At 44.4% G+C, this 19497-nt stretch overlaps 1 protein-coding gene across 1 annotated transcript in view; it reads right to left on the reverse strand.

The window, feature by feature from the left end:
- Pccb (propionyl-CoA carboxylase subunit beta) overlaps positions 1-19497 on the reverse strand; it is a 56711-nt gene that overhangs the window by 9683 nt on the left and 27531 nt on the right. Inside the window, exons 7-9 of the mRNA XM_029481987.1 lie at positions 10664-10772; positions 7334-7454; positions 6237-6427 (exon numbers count right to left, since the gene is read on the reverse strand). Of these exons, the coding sequence (XP_029337847.1) occupies positions 6237-6427; positions 7334-7454; positions 10664-10772 (421 nt within the window). The remainder of the gene's footprint in view (positions 1-6236; positions 6428-7333; positions 7455-10663; positions 10773-19497) is intronic.

Consider the following 19497-nt stretch of genomic DNA (forward strand, 5'->3'; position numbering starts at 1 on the left):
AAAAAAAAAAAAAAAAAAAAAAAAAGAAAGGAAGGAAGAAAGAAAGAAAATATTTCAAGCTTATACAAAATCACCAAGAATAGTACAAAAGGGCTAGAGAAATGGCTCCGAGGTTAAGATCGCTTACTGCTCTTGCAGAGGACCTGAGTTTGTTTCCCTGCACCCATGATGGGAAGCTTGCAATTACCTGTAAGTCCAGCTCCAGGTGATCCAACATCCTCTTCTGGCCAACTTGTTTCACACACACACACACACACACACACACACTCACACACCATGGAATCTTTACTCAGATTCCTCACTAATATTTTATTATTATTACCTCTTCCCACAACGGTCTCTTTTCTCTATGTGCAGATAATGTCATTTAAGACTAAATTGCAGATAAGCCTTTTATCTGAGTCTCTTACTGTCTAAGGACAAGGACAAACCCAGATATAGCAGCAGTGATCTATAAAGCAGACAATGTCAGTGGATGCTAATTTTCACTACAGCATCTCACACAAATGTGAAGTCCCTTTAACTTTTTCACCCATCAGTATTCCTGTCCATCATGACCCCTGAATGAATCACCACGTGGAGAACACCTTCTTGTTCAGGTTTGTTTGTGATTTCCTCATGTTTGGAACACCGTGGTAACTTCTAAGTGGCTCACATTAAATGATGTCAATCTGTCTTGTAATGGTGGGACCTGTTTGGATTCTCCTCAATCAAATCAACTGTTTTTCCAATCAAATTATAATGAATATTCTACTGCTCTTTATCAAAATCGCATCAAAAACTTGGTGCCTACTGTCAGATGTGGTGGTGCATGCCTTTATACCAGAACTGAGTAGGCAGATATAGGTAGATCTATGTGAGTCTGAGGCTATCCTGGTTGACATGGTGAATTCCAAGACATCCAGGGCTATAGAGAGATCCTATCTCAAAAAAAAGTGCCCCAGCCAATCAATTTCACAAGATTACTGGTTCTTGCCCGACTCCCTTGCAGCTATGATAGCTGTCAATGTCAACTTATCAATTCCCATTTCTCTTCTACATTTATAAGCCAACATTCTACTGTAGGAAATGTCATTGCCTTTTAATTTCTATTACTATGGTTTATAGATAGTTTTGTGCTGTGAATTATGTACATTTGCTGCCATTATTGTATGTCCAAGTTGTCCATGTTAGTCCTCGAGCACCTCTTCAAGAAAGCATCTGTTCTTTTTTAATGGGTCCTAAAGCAAGCCTCTGGAATTTAAGGCTCAATTCTGTTTCTTTCTTGCCCAGCCCTATAACCAGGCTTCTATGTAAAGGCTAGAATTCACATTTAAGAGTGTGTGTCACTGGGAGGTGGTGGCTCACACCATTAATCTCATCACTTGAGGGGCAGAGGCAGGTGGTTCGCAGAGTTTGAAGCCAGTTTAGTCTACAAAGTGAGTTCCAGGACAGCCAGAACTACAGAGAAACCATTTTTTAAAAAAGATTTATTATTACACATAAGTACACTGTAGCTGTCTTTTAGACGCACCAGAAGAGGGTGTCAGATCTCATCACCGGTAGTTGTGAGCCACCATGTGGTTGCTGGGATTCGAACTCAGGACCTTCAGAAGAACAGTCAGTGCTCTTAACTGCTGAGCCATCTAGCCAGCCCCAGAGAAACCATTTTTAAACACAAAACAAAAATTCAGTGTGTGTCATCATGCCTAATATGTTATAGAGAACTGAACTAGACAGTAAACACACATCCAACACATATCTACAGGGAAACTGAGACTTGCCACAAATATACAATTTTAGTCTAAAGCACTGAGTTCACTTGAGCTTTCTAGTTTGCCTTTTCTCCTCCCCACCCCCGCACCCCATCTAACACAACTCTGACTCCTATGATCCTCAAAACAAACTTACTTATTTTTCAAACACAGAAAAAATGGTTAGAAGACTGACAATCTACATAACTATTTAAACACAAGCCCTTCAACATTTATTTACAGCTATTTCTGTCGTCAAATAGTAAAATAGTCAAAGTGCACAATCAAATTTACTCATCTGGGCTAGGAACCTCCATGGGAGGGCACTTGTCCAGCAGGCACGGGGCTCTTAGTTTAATTCCCAGAACCAATACGTGTACACACATATACATACATACACACACACATACACATACATACAAAACCCTCCAGTTTGTTTTACTAGATAAAAAATTCATATGGTTTAATATTATCTCTCTCAGCCGGGCGTAGTGACGCACGCCTTTAATCCCAGCACTTGGGAGGCAGAGGCAGGCGGATTTCTGAGTTCGAGGCCAGCCTGGTCTACAAAGTGAGTGCCAGGACAGCCAGGGCTACACAGAGAAACCCTGTCTCGAAAAACCAAAAAAAAAAAAAAATATATATTATCTCTCTCTCACCCCTTTGACTGTACTCACACTGTGATGATTAATCTTAAATTTATTGGACTAATAAAAATGTATGAGATTAGCAAACCTTACCTTGATGGGTATCTATGAAGGTGTTTGTAGAGCTATAGACCTAAGTACTTTGACCGGAACAGCAGATTTATCCCTTCCTAGTATGATAAGCATCAGTGACAAGGAAAGGTGGGAGGAGGGACCTAGTTGTAGAAAATGGCTCAATGGAGACATGGCTTGTCTGGAGCCCTCCTATGTGCCCAGCATACCACTTCCTGTCTACTTTGGTGTGAGTCGATTCAGTCCATTGTCTGTATAAAGACCATGAAACTGGGCTGGAGCGATGGCTCAGCAGTTAAGAGCCATCACCTGCTCTCCCAAAGGCCCTGAGTTCAAATCCTAGCAACCACATGGTGGCTCACAACCATCTGTAACGAGATCTGATGTCCTCTTCTGGAGTGTCTGAAGACAGCTACAGTGTACTTACATATAATAAATAAATAAATCTTTAAGAACAACAACAAAAAAGATCATGAAACCATGAGGCAGAATTAATTTCCTTGCTTCCAGTTAGCCTCTCAGTAACTCTGCTCACAGCTACACAAAGTAACTCCCCCATCCACCATCTATTCTAAGTGGATTTCTGGTCTGTGATTACATTTGTGACAATCTCCCATGTTTTACATGGACAGCAAGGAGGTATCGATGTTTTCTGCATGGTTGGGGACTGCATCTCTTCACTCCTGGCAGTTAGGTCCCATCAGGTCATGGACACCCTCTCACCCTCTTGTGCTTACAAACTGTGGTGTAACATCTCTATGCTTTCATACTGTGGGGACTATACAAGATGGACAAATTCCAAGAAAGGCAACCTCTGGACTATTTCCTTGGTCCTAGATATTGCCAGCTTTCCCTATCAGCAGTGTATGAGAGGGACTGCTTCCCATAGGCTTGCCAAAGGAGAGCATTCAAACTTGACCTCTAATCAATTTGACATTCAAGAAATAGCTCAATGCAATTCATTTTCTTCAAGCCATGGCTGCTTTCCAACTCAGGGAATTGCTTGTTTCTGCAGCATCTTTTGCAGTTGGCCATTGTATATACCAAGCAGCCGGTCCATGAGCTTCCAGGGATTCTCCAGGCTCCAGCTCCAATCTGGAACACTAGCTGGAATTATAGATACCTGCTCCTTTGTCCCACCTTACACAGGTTCTGGAGCTTCGAGCTCAGGTCTTACACTTGAATGGCAAAGAGAGCCATCTACCCACAGTTCCACCATGATGAATGAACTTGAATATTTTCTCATATGCTTTTCAAAGGTTTATTTTTATATGATTTTTCTATCAAGTTTCATTTTTCTTCTCTTGATTTGTAGGAATTTGCATCACTGATATCAATACTTTCAGATATGGGAAATGTTTTCTACCAGTTTTCTGTCCTTTGGCTCTTATACTTTCTTCTATGAAGAATGGAATTAGTTTTGGTTTTTTAAAGCCGAAGTAGATTTGAAACACAATCCAAAAGCTTTTATCTACCTCCTAAGATCATAGAGTGACGCACCTGTCTCATGTGTGGCGTTCCCATGGGTTTCCTGCTCACATGGAATTCTGACCTGCTTGTTTTTCCCGTTGTTTTTTTTCTTGTAGACAAGGTCTCACTACATCACCCAGGCTGGCCTACAGCTTAGCCTCATCCTCTGCAGTGCTGGGACCTCGCCTACAGCACCACACTCAGCTGTCCCCCCGCTGTCATGTGATGTACAGTCTGTTTCCTCCCAAGTGGCCCTCCAGTTGTCACAGTGTCTTTTATTAAGAAAAGCAACCTTGCTCCTAGGCATGAATCTATTTTTATCATCCACTGAAACTCTCCTGGGTCTCTCTCTAGCTCCTCAGTTCCACGCCGCTGGTCTGTCGCTCACTGTTGTAGTTGTAAAGCTTTTCCACAGACACGGCTTTTCCCACTTGTAGCTTTTGCAGCACATTCCCAGCAATCTGTGCACTTATGTATAAATGTGTCTGGTTCTATAGAAGTGTTTATTCAGACTGCCTTCAAATTATGAACTTAGGAGGAACTGGCATTTTGTGCTAACCCATGCTAAGGAACAAGGGCATGTCTCATTCGCTTAAGTGCACCCCTGACTCACCTCCTATATCATCCTTTTCTTCATTTGCTGTGATGTATTTAGGGTGTTTTCCATGGAAGGGTCCCTACATTTTTTTAAAATGAAAACTAAGTTTGCCCTCATTTCTGCCATTTTTACTGTTGTTTCAAGACATAGGTTCTTCTGTCGGTGTTTGAAGCACAGTCCGGAAGTTTTGAGACACAGTGTTTTCCTTCAGTGTTTGAATTCTGCATTTGGTACATATCCCCTTCTTCCTCTAGCAACTGTCTAACATAGTTCTTTCTGTCTAACAGGTATTGGGGTACTTTTGTTTCAATAGTTAAGAATCTCCAGTTTAGAACTGTATTGTTTATAACTTTCAGATACCTTAGATTTATTTTTATTTTATGTGTATGAGTGTTTGGTGTACATGTACATATGTGTACCACATGTATGTATGTGCCTGCCACATGCAGGCAGTGCCCGAGGAGCGAGAAGATCATCAGACCCTCGGAGCTAGAGTGACAGATGGTTGTGAGCTGAGTTCAATGCGTCAGTGCAGTGGAGCTGAGTTCGTGCCGTTCAGTAGAGGCAGTTGAAGCCAGAGGATAAGGAGGAGCTAGGACTATTAGAACAGATTGCTAGAGTTAGTTTGAGGTCAAGCAGAGCAAAAAGTCAGATGCAGAGAGAAGCCAGTTTGAATCAGTCAGGCTGGAGAGGAGTTTGAACCAGAACAACTGACTTGAACCAGATAGCCAGAGTTCAGAAAGAGCTAGAAAGGGTGAGCTTACTGAGGAATAAGTCTCAGAAATGACAATGACTTCAGGCAAATAACAGTTACTTTTACAGTGACACACACACACGCACACGCACACGCACACGCACACACACACACACACACACACACACACACACACACACGNCACACGCACACACACACACACACACACACACACACACACACACACGTAAACGCGCCACAGCTTATATATGGAGGTCAGATAACTTGTGGGAGTCAGCTCTCTTTTTCCCATGAGGTCCTGGGGCTCGCTCACTCAGGTCATTAGGCTTGGTGGCAGGAACCTTTATGTCTGCTGAGCCCACCACACCAGCCAATTATTTGTAATTTTTTGTTTTATTGAAATTAATGTTTTCTTTCTGCCTTCATTCAAGATCTTTTGTGAATGTTCCCCTGTAGTTGATAGTAAGATTTATTACAAAGATATAGATGAAGCCATGAGAAGGGGCAGCTTGGCCATGTCTGCTGATTCCTGCACACTCCAAGAATAAGGGAGTAGAAGCAGGTCATGGGTTCCAGGCCAGGCTGAGCCCACAGAATCGCTGACATTCCGCCAAGAAGCAAGAGCTACAGAGAGCAGAGTGATGTGCAGCTGCCACCTGCAAGTGCACCCAGAGTCCAACAGCTGCCTTCACTGCTCAAACCAGTGCATCGCTGCACTGAGGAAGAGGCTCCATACGCGTCCTGGACTTCATGCACACTCCCCTTTCTTCAGGTAGACACCACAACCTGATCAGAAGCACCCAACAGCATCACCCAACAGGATCAACCCTGCCTCACTCTAGACCAGGATATGGCATCAATTCTGTGCACCTCAATGCCTTCTAAAGTCCCTGATCTCTGCGGGTCCAACCCTCAAGTCTATCTGAGCTCTTATGATGTCACAGCCACCAACCCCTGCCAGAACATCCTGTCTAGTAGTTCTTGACCACTGCATTTCCCACCTGTGCAAACGATGAGACCAAGCCAAACACAACCCACTAAGCACACGCACAATGACCGTGGCTGAGGTTGAGCTAGGGCAAGCAAGACAGGACAGGGCAGGGCACTCACTGCGTGGATGATGTCCAGCATGTTGTAGGCTTTGCTTGACTCCAAAGGGACAACTGTGTCCAGCTCAGGAACCAGACGGTCACTAGAAAGGAAGCAGATGGAATGAGTGTAGAAACCACTGTCCTCCTGTGGGAGCTGAGAAGGAGATGAAGGAAACAGCACACTGACTGGGTAATGTGTCCTCACTGCCTGCCACCATGTCACTAGACAGACCTGAGTGCAATTCTAACATGTGAGAGAGAGAGAGAGAGAGAGAGAGAGAGAGAGAGAGAAATTACTATTGACTATAGTTCTTTTGTTTGCCTTTGCCCTTCCAGAATGGTTCCTATGCTGGAGACACAGCACAGTCTCTAAAGGACCACTGTAGAGAACAGGACAAAGCCTGGGAACTCCTCTCTAACTTCCTGCAGCATCTAAGACAGAAGAGCAAAGAAACAGGTGGATCTCGCCCCCCAACAGGTTAACCATCCACAGCCCCACTAAGCAACAAAGCTGCAGGCCTGTTGGACACAATCACTACAGCCCTGTCATACCCTTCCCGTGACTCTTTCTCTGGCACAGCAGGGATATCAAGACAGAGCTTGTGCCCACTTCCCTGGAGAATCCAGCAGCTTACAAGGTGGTCAGCAACACACTGCCCACAGCCAGACAGTGCACACAAACACATGTCCTTAAGGACATGCATGCTTTTACAGCACTTAGGTTGTTCCTTATCAAGACTGGAAAAAAAAAATCTTCCATCTCCATTTTTAGACAACTCAAAAGCCTTAGCAAAATCTGTGGTCTCTCCTGCCCCCAGAGCGACCCATCAGAGACTAGAGAAGTAAGGAAATCACCAACAACTGCTCCTGTCCCCAGATGCCCCCCCATCTTCACCATAGCTGGGACCTTGTGGACATACTCCACAACATACTCCAAACTGACCCGAGGCCCTGTCAGGACAGAGAGGCCCAGAAAGCCAGAAAATGGTAAGCTCGCTACCACCCACCTGGGGTCATGGCACTCTCGGATGGGAGCCGGGTCTTGACTGCTGAGGGGCAGGAAGTTGAAGAATTCACGCAGGTTACACAGAGCATCGACGTCATTGTTGAAAGCTCTGTGGGCCACACCTGAGAACACAGAGAGGATGGAAGGTCCAAAAGCTGATGGTCACCTACAGATGATGTATGTAGATGTTCATGGGCTTCTCCAGCTTGGCTGCCACCAACCAAGCTGGCAGCTCTGTCCTCGGTCCTGTCCAGGATGGGCATCCATGCCCCTTGTCAGAGCCTATTCTCTGCCTTGCCAGCCCATGCCCTCCCATTCTCTGCACTATAGGGTAAGATGCTCCACGCTTCACTGCTCTGTAAAGAGTGAGACACGACTCTACGCCAGCTCTCCCCCACAGCTGCTCACTGCCTCACTGAGAAAGGTGCCCCTGGCACACAGTGGGGCTTACATTGAGGGGTCAAGCCTAGTTCTGGAAGTGTTTGGAAATAAAAACCAGCCAAACAAGGGCCTAGCAGACCTGTTCCAGGTCTGCCTCACTCAGACCATCTGTTTCCACCAGGGCCCCATAGTATCTCCGTCTTCAGCGATGCCAGAGGGAGATTTGTGTGTGAAACCACACAAGTCAACCTCCCTGCTGTTCATCACGAAGCCAATCCCTCTTCAACCCCATGGCTTTGCATAAGCAATTGCCCATGCCTGGGTGCGTCTCCCTTGACAGACACAGGGAAGCCCTTTAAGTCCCTTCAGCTAGCACCCTCATGGTGAGCCCTACCCTTGCCCACGGTTCAACCTCATCAACCCTGTTCTTTCCCACAGGCCATTTTACTTGAAATGCACTACTTGATGTCCTCATATCGGACATTGCCTGTCATGAGGTCAGAGGTTATGTTGTCTCCACAGACACATTCCTAGCAGCAAGCTCAAGGCTTCAGATACAGGCGCTCGCTGACGAGCTGATAAATGAGAAAGGAGTATTCTCGACAAGACTGAATCCTATTATTCAAAAAATATTTATAAACTGGCACAACATTCTGGAAGGCAGTCTGGCAGATCCTCAAAAAGATCAACAGCTCTTCCACTCATACCCGAGCCTGTGCCAGCAAGAAATAAAAATGTCACACAAAAGCTCCCACACAAATGTTTATAACGGGATATTATGTCATAACACAACATATATATGTTAGAAGACACACGTCTAACCATAATAAACAAGGCATGTTAGGGCTGGGCCGTGGGCTCAGTGGTACACCAGTTGTCTAACATTATGAATGACCTTGGTGTAGTCTTCATTACTGGGGAAAAAGAATGAAAAAAGTGAATGGTAGCCTACACCTATAATCCCAGCACTCAAGAAGCTGAGGCAGGCAGGGCGGTGGTGGCGCACGCCTTTAATCCCAGCACTTGGAAGGCAGAGGCAGGCGGATTTCTGAGTTCGAGGCCAGCCTGGCCTACAGAGTGAGTTCCAGGACAGCCAGGGCTACACAGAGAAACCCTGTCTCGAAAAACCAAAAAAAAAAAAAAAAGTATTTAATTAATAGTTATACATCTATACATGAGACAATTACTCCATTGAAAGGAATGAAGTAATCATATGTGACAAAGGCTTGTCACAGACAAAGTTTAAAAATACATGACAAACTGGATACAGTGGCACAAGACGATAATCCCAGCAAAGGAAAGACAGTCACTGTAAGTGAGAGTCTTATCTCCTTGTGAGTTCCATGGCAATCAGGAGACCCAGTGAGACACTGTCTCAAAAGAAAAAATAAATGTAAAAAAGTATACCAGTAAAAGTAACCAGTTGCCAGGCAGTGGTGGCCCACGCCTTTAATCCCAGCACTCGGGAGGCAGAGGCAGGTGGATTTCTGAGTTCAAGGCCAGCCTGGTCTACAGCGTGAGTTTCAGGACAGCCAAGGCTACACAGAGAAACCCTGTCTCGAAAAACAAAACAAAACAAAACAAAAACAAAAACAAAAAACAAAACAAAAAAACAGTCACAAAAGACTAAATAACACTTTTTAAATTTGAAAATATAATTATATCATTTCCCCATACCTCCCCTTCCGTGCCCATCCCCCCTTTAAAAAAAATGTTTTCTGTGGAACCTAGACTTTCAAAAAACATATACCATGGGTCACTGAGATGGTTCAACAAGAAAAGCCACTTGTGACCAAATCAGACAATCTGAGCTTGATCCGAGGGGCCACATGTAAAAAGAGAGAACCAATTCCCACCAGTTGCCCCCCAATCCCCACATGGATACTGTGGTGTCCCCTTTGTCACATTCACACAAAATGTAGTGTACACACACACATGACCGGCATGGGAGCTGACAAGAGGCAGTCTGAGAAGAAAAAAAAAATCAATAAAGAGAGACAAGAGAGGGAAATGGGATAGATATGAGCAGAGTACCCAATAGACACATACAAAAATGTAGACATGGAAACATTTGGTACAATAAATATACACTATGAACAAATTTAAATGACAGCATTGTTGTATGACCCCACTTATATGAACTGTCCAAAATTAGCAAATACACAGTTTGGTGGTTTGAATGTGTTTGGCCTAGGAAGTGGCACAATCAAGTATGGCCCTGTTGGGGTAGGTGTGTCACTGTGGGTGTGGTCTTTGAGACCCTCATCCTAGCTGCCTGGAAGTCAGTCTTCTCCTAGCAGCCTTCAGATGAAGATGTAGAACTCTCAGCTCCTCCTGCACCACGCCTGCCTGGATGCTCCCACCTTGATGATAATGGACTGTACCTCTGACCCTGTAAGCCAGCCAGCCCCAAGTCAATGTTGTCTTTGTAAGGGTTAACCTTGGTCATGGTGTCTGTTCACATCAGTAAAACCCTAACTAAGACACCCAGAAATAAAGTTGGCTCATGACTGCACATACTTCCGGCAGCTAGAATCCTCAGTGTGCAGTAGGGTGTAACTGAAATAACTTTTTCCTCAAAGCCAAAAGTAAAAGTCCCAAGATAGCATCCCAGAGCGTTCCTTTGCAAGTTCTGCTGAAAGTATATAAATCACACCTACTTATGACCACCCAGACAGTCCCAATATCACTTTACAGATGACAGACTGCAGAGAATTGCTAGCCTAGCATGTGAGCAGCCTGGGGGTACGGGTGTGGGATATTAGTAATAGCCTACCACTTAAGTCTGAGACTGCAATCTGCCTACCACTTCTGTGGGTGTAAATCAATGTCTTCCTAGGTAAGTGCTGTCAGTGAAGTGGTAGTTTTTAAAAATAACTTTCACCACTCTGCCCGGCAACGCCTTCTTCTCACCTGCGGAAAGGAGGGAGGCCACGTTCACACCTCTCACCTGACACAGTGGTGTGGGTCTTGGCACCACCCAGCTGCTCTTGAGTGACATCCTCATTGGTAACAGACTTCACAACTTCAGGGCCAGTGATAAACAGGTAGGATGTGTCCTGAAATCAGATGTTCACAGTGTCAAAGTCAAGTCACCATAGCTACTCAGAACTCACGCACCAAGACCACAAAGGCAGGGGAGGAGACAGAGGAGAGTGGCAGGAAGAGGCTGGGACTCTAGATGCCCACAGGCTGAAGACTTGCTTTCTGAGCCACAGGGTGATGGTTTAAATGAGAATGGCCCCCCAGAGACTCACAGATTTGAATACTTGGTCACCAGAGAGCAGCACTGTTTGAAAGGATTAAGAGGTGTGGCTTTGTTGGAGAAAAAGTGTCACTGGGAGTGAGCTCTGAGGAGTCAAAAGCCCTTGCTGAGGCCAGAGTCTCTCTCTTCCTCCTGCCCGTGGATCATGATGTAGCTCCATCTTCAGCACCGTGTCTGGATGTTGCCGTGCTCCCTGGATAACGACCATGGACTAAATCCCCGAAACCGTAAGCAAGCCCCAATTAAAGGCTTTCTTTTGTAAGAGTTGCTGTGGTCATGGTGTCTCTTCACAGCAACAGAACACTGACTAAGACACTATTCTCAGAAGAACACTGCTGTCTGCTTCAGTCTCAATACATTGACCTGCAGTGTGGCAAACCTAGGGTCACAGGTCGTCCTGACTTGGGAGTTCATATACTATGTGTTTACCTTGTAGCTCTTCCCAGGATTCTGTCATTAAAACTTGTAAAAACTGCTACAAGACCACACTTCCATGAAGACACTGAGGCAAAAAGACGGTACAGTGAACTACCTTAAGTGAGACTGTTTCTGTAAAAACCCATTAGCCAGTGTTCTGGTATGACTGAGGGGGCAGCAGGAAAAGGAAGGGAATGGGGAGAGAGAGAAACAGATAGACAGACATACAGACAGACAACTGACTGAGAGGCTGAGGTACTGGCTGGTTATGAAGCCCACACTGACTTCAAACTCTAGATCATTTATGAGGCCTCTACCTCATAAATGCTAGGATTACAGGTGTGCACCACTATACCAGACTTTCCTATGCAGCTTCTACTTCATGTAAAACGTTTACACAGAGTGGAGGCAATGGAAAATGAAGCTATATCTCTGATTTCCAAATCTCCAAACTCCATCCTGAAAAGCGGCCACTTCAGGCTCTCATCTGTCTTTCCAGAGACATTTGATATGTCTAACATATTTTCTCTTACAAACATTTTTCTTTTGACACAATTCTTTGTAGCCATGTCCTGCGCATATTATTTTCAACCAAATTTTCCTTATTTTTAAAAACAAAATATATAATACCTTAAGTATCCACGAATACTGTAGATTTTCCATAACTAATTGCCACAGCTTGGCATAATTTAAGTGATCACACAAATTTCTAGTCTCTTACTAAATAAGCAATCCTGCAGTAAATCCCCTATCCAAATCATCAGTTAATATTATTCTGTCTGTGTTGTTAATGGATGGGGTGTGGGTGTGTGTTTGTGTGCGCACGCGCGTGTGTGCCCGTGCGTGTGTGTTAGTTCTCTCCACTGACATTGACAAACTAAGAAAAAAGAATAGTCTGATATTGCATCTTTAAATGTCTGGGTTTTTGTTTGTTTTTGTTGTTGTTTTTTTTTCCTGCTGTTTTATGTTTAATGTTCTCTAGGTCATAAGCTCTCATAAATTTAAGAAGACCAAGCTGGGCATGGTAGCACATGCCTTTAAGCCCGGCACTTGAGCCAGAGAGAAGGGTAATCTCTGAGTTCAAGGCCAGTCTGGTCTACATAGTGAGTTCCAGGAAAGCCAGGGCTAGGCTACATAGTAAGACCCTGTCTCAAAATAAAATAAAATAAGATAAAATAAAAACCAAAGTAAATACTTAAAAGGAGAACACTTGAATTTTTCAGGCTGAATATTCCCATCCGCAGGTACATTTAAATTGATTATGAATTATTTTTGTTTGTTTATTGAGATGGGTTTCTCTGTTTAGACCTGGCTATCCTGAAACTCCCTCTGTAGACCAGACTGGCCTTAAACTCACAAGAGATCTGCCTGCCTCTGCCTCCTAAGTGCTGGGATTAAAGTCTTGCATCACCACGGCCCACTTGGTATAGGCTTTAAAGCAGTTGATCATCGCAATCTATCCAGGGATGCCCACACATTAGTGAGAGCAAGTACTGCTGTCAGTTTGATCCTGCTTGATCATGAGGCCAACTGCCATGCACCAGTGATCTCATTAATACAGATATCCGAGGCTAACTTTTTAAAGTCAAATGTTGCTTCTTACAGTATACCCAAGGGACAATGAAAAGACACCAATAGATANGGCCTTTCACTTAAAGCTGCAATTATGAGTTAACATGTAAAGATCATTAGCTCTCTGAGTACTTTTTCCTGTTCTTGTTTATAAAGATGTTCCTCATTAAAATTCATCAACAGCTCTAAGGCTCTTGCTGGAATATGAATTTACCTAGGGAGATAACAGAAAAACATGCAGTGTTACAAAGTGTGTAAGTGTCTGTCTGTGTATGTCTGTGTGTCTTGTGTATCTTCTATGTTGTTATGTCCTTGTTTAGAATCATACCAGTAAGGCCTTTCCCACTACATACGCACTGATTTGTAAGTGTTCATAGAATATTATTGATAATAATTTTAAAAAGAAAAGAACTAGCCAGGCAGTGGTGGTGCACACCTTTAATCCCAGCACTTGGGAGGCAGAGGCAGGCATATTTCTGAGTTCAAGGCCAGCCTGGTCTACAGAGTGAGTTACAGGACAGCTAGGGCTAGCCAGAGAAATCCTGTCTAAAAAGGAAAAGAAAAGAGAAAAAAGATGGAGATCTGTGGATACATGCACACGAAGTCAATCGTGTTTGCCTGGGGGGAATCTCCCATTTACCATCTTATGCCTCTGCATAATTTGTCATGCACACGATTAAAATCAATTGCATTATCAGAAGGTATATGCCTTCTGAAAATGGAACTATATTTGTTAATTAAAACAGGAAACCAGGCAATGGAGAGGTTAGGTGGTTAAGAGCACAGTTCTAGGTAGCTGATGCCCTCTTCTGGCCACCCTAAGTACTACATGCATGCTGTGCACAGACATACATGCAGTCAAAGTATACACACATATAAAATAAAATAAACTTTCTTAAAAGTTTTTAAAATGAAGAACCACCCAAACTATATCCCTTAGGAAACACACTCCTCCTTCCCTTGAACCCCATCAAAGCCCAAACAATTATGGAGGTCTTCAGTACCTCCACTCCCACAATCCTCTGTCAATCTTAACCGTGTATTTCTGGTCTGTATCTTTGCTTTACTTTGAGTGACATTACATTACCATTTTTGTTAATCTGTGTGAGCCATTATTTTATTCTTGCCTAAGAAGCTATGAACCTTGAAACATCAGCTAAGACCTTAATCCCCGGTAACAGCCCTGAGAGGCTAAATTCAAAGGTCTTAAACTTGCAAACAGCCTGGACTTCGGAGCAAGAAGCTGTCTTATGGGGCTGGAGTCTTTTGCTATGTATTATGACGCTAAGTATCGCCCCCAAGACCTGGTTGCCCCAGAAATGAGAGTCCCCACTTAAACCCAAGTGATGCTATGTGACCTTGCACCTCAAGTTATTAATACCGATATTGACAGCCAATAGCGGGGCAGAAGAGATATAGGCGGGGTCTAGGGCTCCCTGGTTTAGGGTTGGAAGAGAACCACAAAGGGTGGGGGTGGGGGGGGAGAGAGAAGCCATGGTAAGCAGCCCAGAAAGCATGCCAGTTGGAGTTAAGAGCAGCTCAGCGGAAATATAGCAAATAATAACTCAGAGTTATCCATAGGAAAATTGATCTTAACAGCATAGAGGGTAGATATGTGCCCAGCTCTAGTGCTGATTAAGGCTTATCTGGGAACTAAATGATCTAAAGCAGGGTAGGAACTCCAGGTTGGGATTAAAAACTTCTAAAACACTGGAGAGATGGCTCAGCAGTTAAAATCACTGGCTGCTCTTTCAGAGTACCTGAGTTTGGGTCCTAGTGTTCACGTGGGGCAGCTCGCAACCATCTGTTAACTCCAAATCTAGGGGATCTGATGCCCTCTTCTGGTTTCTGAGAGCAACGCACAGACAGACATACAGCAAATAAACAAAAAAAGCAAAACAATAAAAAAAAAAAAACTATCTTTTAAATTTTTTGTTGTAAAGAATTTTAAAACATACCGATAAGATTCAATTACATATGTTGTTTTTTTTTAATTCCCACTTTGAAGGTATGGAGAAAGATTTATCTGGCCAACAATTGCCAAAAGAATTAGATGTACTGATTTTAGGCAAAATTTACTTCAAATTACAGGAAAGAATAGTGAGAATAGCAGGTGTGGGGGACATACAGAGTGGGAAGATAAAGTCTGGGGGACATAAAAAGTAGAGGACATACAGAGTGGGGGACATAGACAGTGGGGGACTGTGATGGTGTGTATTTTGTCTATTTTATGTGGATGATTTCTGTGCTGCATGTACACCTGCATGCCAGAAGAGGGCACCAGATCCCTTTATAAATGGTTGTGAGCCACCATGTGGTTGCTGGGAATTGAACCAAGGACCTCTGGAAGAGCAGCCAGTGCTCTTAACTGCTGAGCCACCTCTTCAGCCTTGTGATGGTGTGTATATGTTCAGCCCAGGGAGCGGCACTATTAGAAGGTATCCCTGTTGAAGTAGGTGTGTCACATGTGGTTGTGGGCTTAAGACCCTCATCCTAGCTGCCTGGAAGTCAGCTTTCCACTAGCAGCCTTCAGATGAAGATGTAGAACTCTCAGTCCCTCCTACACCATTGCTGCCTGCAGGCTGCCATGATCCAACCTTGATGATACTGGACTGAACCTCTGAACCTGTAAGCCAGCCCCAATGAAATGTTGTCCTTACAAGAGTTGCTTAGATCATGGTGTCTGTGCACAGCAGTAAAGCCCTAACTAAGACAGGGACACAAAGAGTAGGGGACATGAGTGGGAGGACATAGAGAATGGGGGGGGGGGCATAACAAGTAGAGGAACAAGTGGGAGACATAAAGAGAGTGGGGGTCTGAGCTGAGAGCACTCAGGGTAGGGACTGTGAAATGTATGACAAGTACTTGTGAGCAGGGACTGAGGGAGGCCAGAGGCCGACCTAGGCTTTGCTCTGCAGCCACAGGTATATTTCAGTAGAGCCATATGTCCCTTCTGTCAGAAGAGAAATGACCTTTTGGGACAGATTGGAACTGGTTTCACGAGTTCCCGAGGCGTGCTGGTCTTTATCAAACCACCAGAAATCTTCCTATTGGCCCAGTCTGGGATCATTTCTAGACATCTCAGGCCAGCCTGAGACCTAGAGACCTAACATGGGACATCTCAGATCTAGCCTGAGACCTTGAGACTAACAGGGGCAAGACAGAGAGACTAGTCGGCCAGAGAGGGTGGTGACGGTTGAGAGGATAAAGTACTTGAAGACAGTAACTCCCCCGATTCCAAAAAGGCCAAAGTAAGATGGGACCCCAAGGGCACAGCTTCCTCCTCAAAAGCTGATAGTGCACTTCTCATGCCACCCTAGAGGCCAGGGAGAAGCTATTGGGAAGCTCGTTCCTAAGTCTTAAACTGCTCAGGGCAGCCCCAGTGGCACCAGGGCAGTGTGCAGCTTCCACACTAGATACACAGAGTGGGGACCCCCTTAACCAGGAGCTGTGAAAACTTCCCCGATTCGGACACGACAGTGCATGAGGTGGGGTTCCTCCACATTAGCACTGGCCCCTCAGCAGCCACTCATAATGAACACCGAAGCTGCCCTGGTACACGCTTGGACTCAGGGCACACATTTGCGGAATACCCCTAAAGTTCCCCCCTCCATGGTAGCTATAGTGTAGTGTTCTGAAGCAAGGGTTTTCAAGCTACAAGGGCTAAGAAAGTGGCAGAAAGTGGTAGCAGAAAGGCATCTCTCTGAGATGGCACCCATCAGGAAACACAACAGCTCTAGAAGGGAAAGTTACTGTACAGGCTACGAAGAGCCGAGGGAAGGAGGCGGCTGAGAAAGACACCCGAGGAGCTACCTGGATATCTCCAAGAATGTGGGGTGATGAAGGGAATGAGAATTTGCCTCCAGATATGCCAAAGAACAGCAGCGTTTCAACAATGCTTTACAGTCTGATTAGAAGCAACTGCTAAATCTTAAAGCGCAGAGAGAAGGGGAAAGAGGAAATACAAGCTGAGACGGCCCAGCACCTGGAAATGGCACAGCGCCTGAAACACACCTCTAGTCCTGCAGCCTCGCATTCCTGCCAAACTGAATAAACCAGACAGAACCAGCTGGGAGAGGCCAAAGCAAACAGTACAAGTCTGGCCCAGGAGGACCAAGTGCTTCAAAAAGACCCCACACTGAGCTGGCCCCTAGGCACTAAATCAAGACTATATCTGAAGTCATCCTACAATACCAGGCAATAAAAACAGAGGCTTGGCAGCTCTGTCAGCCGGTGTGGAAGACTGTTAGATCACAGATTCCTGTCAGAAAAAAATATCCATCATGGAAAATTATTCTGAAGTTTTACACCACCACAATATCTAGAATAATTCCCACAGAGGAATACTTGAATACTTGATCAACAGGATCTTCCCTCTGGGCTAAAATTCACATTCTGATAGATGGCTCATCTGGCCTCTGTCATCACAAATGCCAAAAGCAAAGTACCCTAGACGTCTGTTTTATAAATTTCAAAATATTTGAAAAACTCTGTAAACAGTCTGGTGCCATCCATTTCTCGGGCTGCAACTGACATTCTAAGATAATAAAATGACCTATAGGTCTGGCAGAAATGAAGACAATCTAAACAGGTCCATGAATCTCTCAATATATTGGTCTATAGAAACAATGGACCATAAAGAAATGAGAATTTCCCCAGGAATCTCACCTGGAGAAGGAACAGCCACCAGCTAGAGGGGAACGTGTCTCCTTACAAGATTCCTTCGGAACTGTCAGGCTAAGGCTGGAGGAGGATGAGTCTGTGGTAGTTGGGACCACACCTTAACCAGACCTGTTTACATTCCTCTGTTTAAACTTTAGTCTCCCTTCAGGACTGAAGACTGACTTTGGGGTTCCCTGCATCTCCTTGTCCCCTTTCCAAACGTGGACAGTGAGCACCTTCTGCTTTCCACTAATTTGAATCTTTAATTTCTACTGAGGATGGCAGGCCCTGCCTGGGGTAATGGGTTGTGACCCACACTTTGACAACATTCTTGTTGTCAAAGACGTCAGTTGGACGTCAGTTACAGCATTTTTCATAAACATGCACACTTTGCGAACGTGCCTTGCAGGATTAATGCTCTCCCCGTCTTTTATCAGACCTAGGAGCCCTGTTCTAAGCTATTGGAGATTTTATTTAAGGAAGCTGTACATTTACACTGGGGGAGCTTGAGGCTGGAGCCATCAGCAGGAGACTCCGGCCCCTGGGGTCTGGGAACTGATGCCCAGTCTAGTGATGTTTCCACAGGGGGACCCACAGTCGGCTTTATGTTTCCCATAATGCTGAAATAAACTTCAGCATACTTTCCTGGAATTCTTAGATTTATATGTAAAACGGATTTATTTACATTGGATGAACCTAAGGAATCAGTGCTGGCTTTAACTTGTGAAATATGTGTTTCCTTTTTGTTGTTTGTCTTTTTTGTTTTAAGTTTTTTTTTTAAATTACATTTATGTATTTTATGTCCAGTTCCAGGGGGGTCTGACACCTTCTTTTAGCATCAGTGGGCATTGAACCCACACGGTACACACATACATGCAGGCAAAACACTCTTACACAATAAAATAAATATTAATCTTAAAACATGCTAAATATATAGTAGTCAAGACAGCGATTGCATTGCCCCAAAACCAAGCACCGATCAAACAAACCAACCCTGGAGCCTAGGGACAAGCTGACGAAGTCCGCGGATCTTTGACAGGGAGCAGAGCTCGCGTGCAGAGTGTTTGTCTAGCTTAAGGCGAGGAGTTGTGAAGAGTGCTTGTCTGGGCTAGACCCCGGGTTCAATCCCTGGGAATGCATGATGAAGTTCCTACTTTGGAAGACAGTCTGGCAGCTCCTTCTAAAACTAAAGCCCTTTTCAACACCTGATTCTGCAGTGCACCCTGGGGCATTTACCCAAGCCATCCGATGACGCCATCCACAATCCACACAAGACCCTGCTGTTTATAGCAGTATAAACTTTGTTTTTTAATTGCTGAAGGTTGGGAGGAACCAAGATGTTCTTCAGCAGGTAGAGAGAAAAACTAATCCCTGAAAGATACAGATAATGAAATAGTATCTGGTACTAAGACACAAACTACCATGCCAGCAAAGTGAGGAGCCTTAAATGTGTAAGACTAAAGTTAGGGAAGGAAGCCAGTCTAAAGAGACTCCATACAGCCACTAACGAGGCGACTCCAAATACACTGTATTCCAGAAAAGGCAAAGCGTACACGCAGGGGAAAGAGAGAACTCGGCTCACACATACTGGCTGTTCTTATACAGGATTTGGGTTCAATTTCCAATACTCACACAGCAGCTCACAGCCATCTCTAATTCCAGTGCCCAGGGGACCTGACAGTCTTCTGGCCTCCACGTGCACCAGGCACACAGATGGCGCATACACATATATACAGGCCAAACACCCATACACATAAAATAATTATAATTCAAAAAAATACAGGCCGGGGAAGGGGATAGGGTCTTTCTTTCTTTCTTTCTTTCTTTCTTTCTTTCTTTCTTTCTTTCTTTCTTTCTTTCTTTCTTTC

This window comes from Mus caroli, chromosome 9, assembly GCF_900094665.2.
Source record: "Mus caroli chromosome 9, CAROLI_EIJ_v1.1, whole genome shotgun sequence".
Classification (NCBI taxonomy): Eukaryota; Metazoa; Chordata; class Mammalia; order Rodentia; family Muridae; genus Mus; species Mus caroli.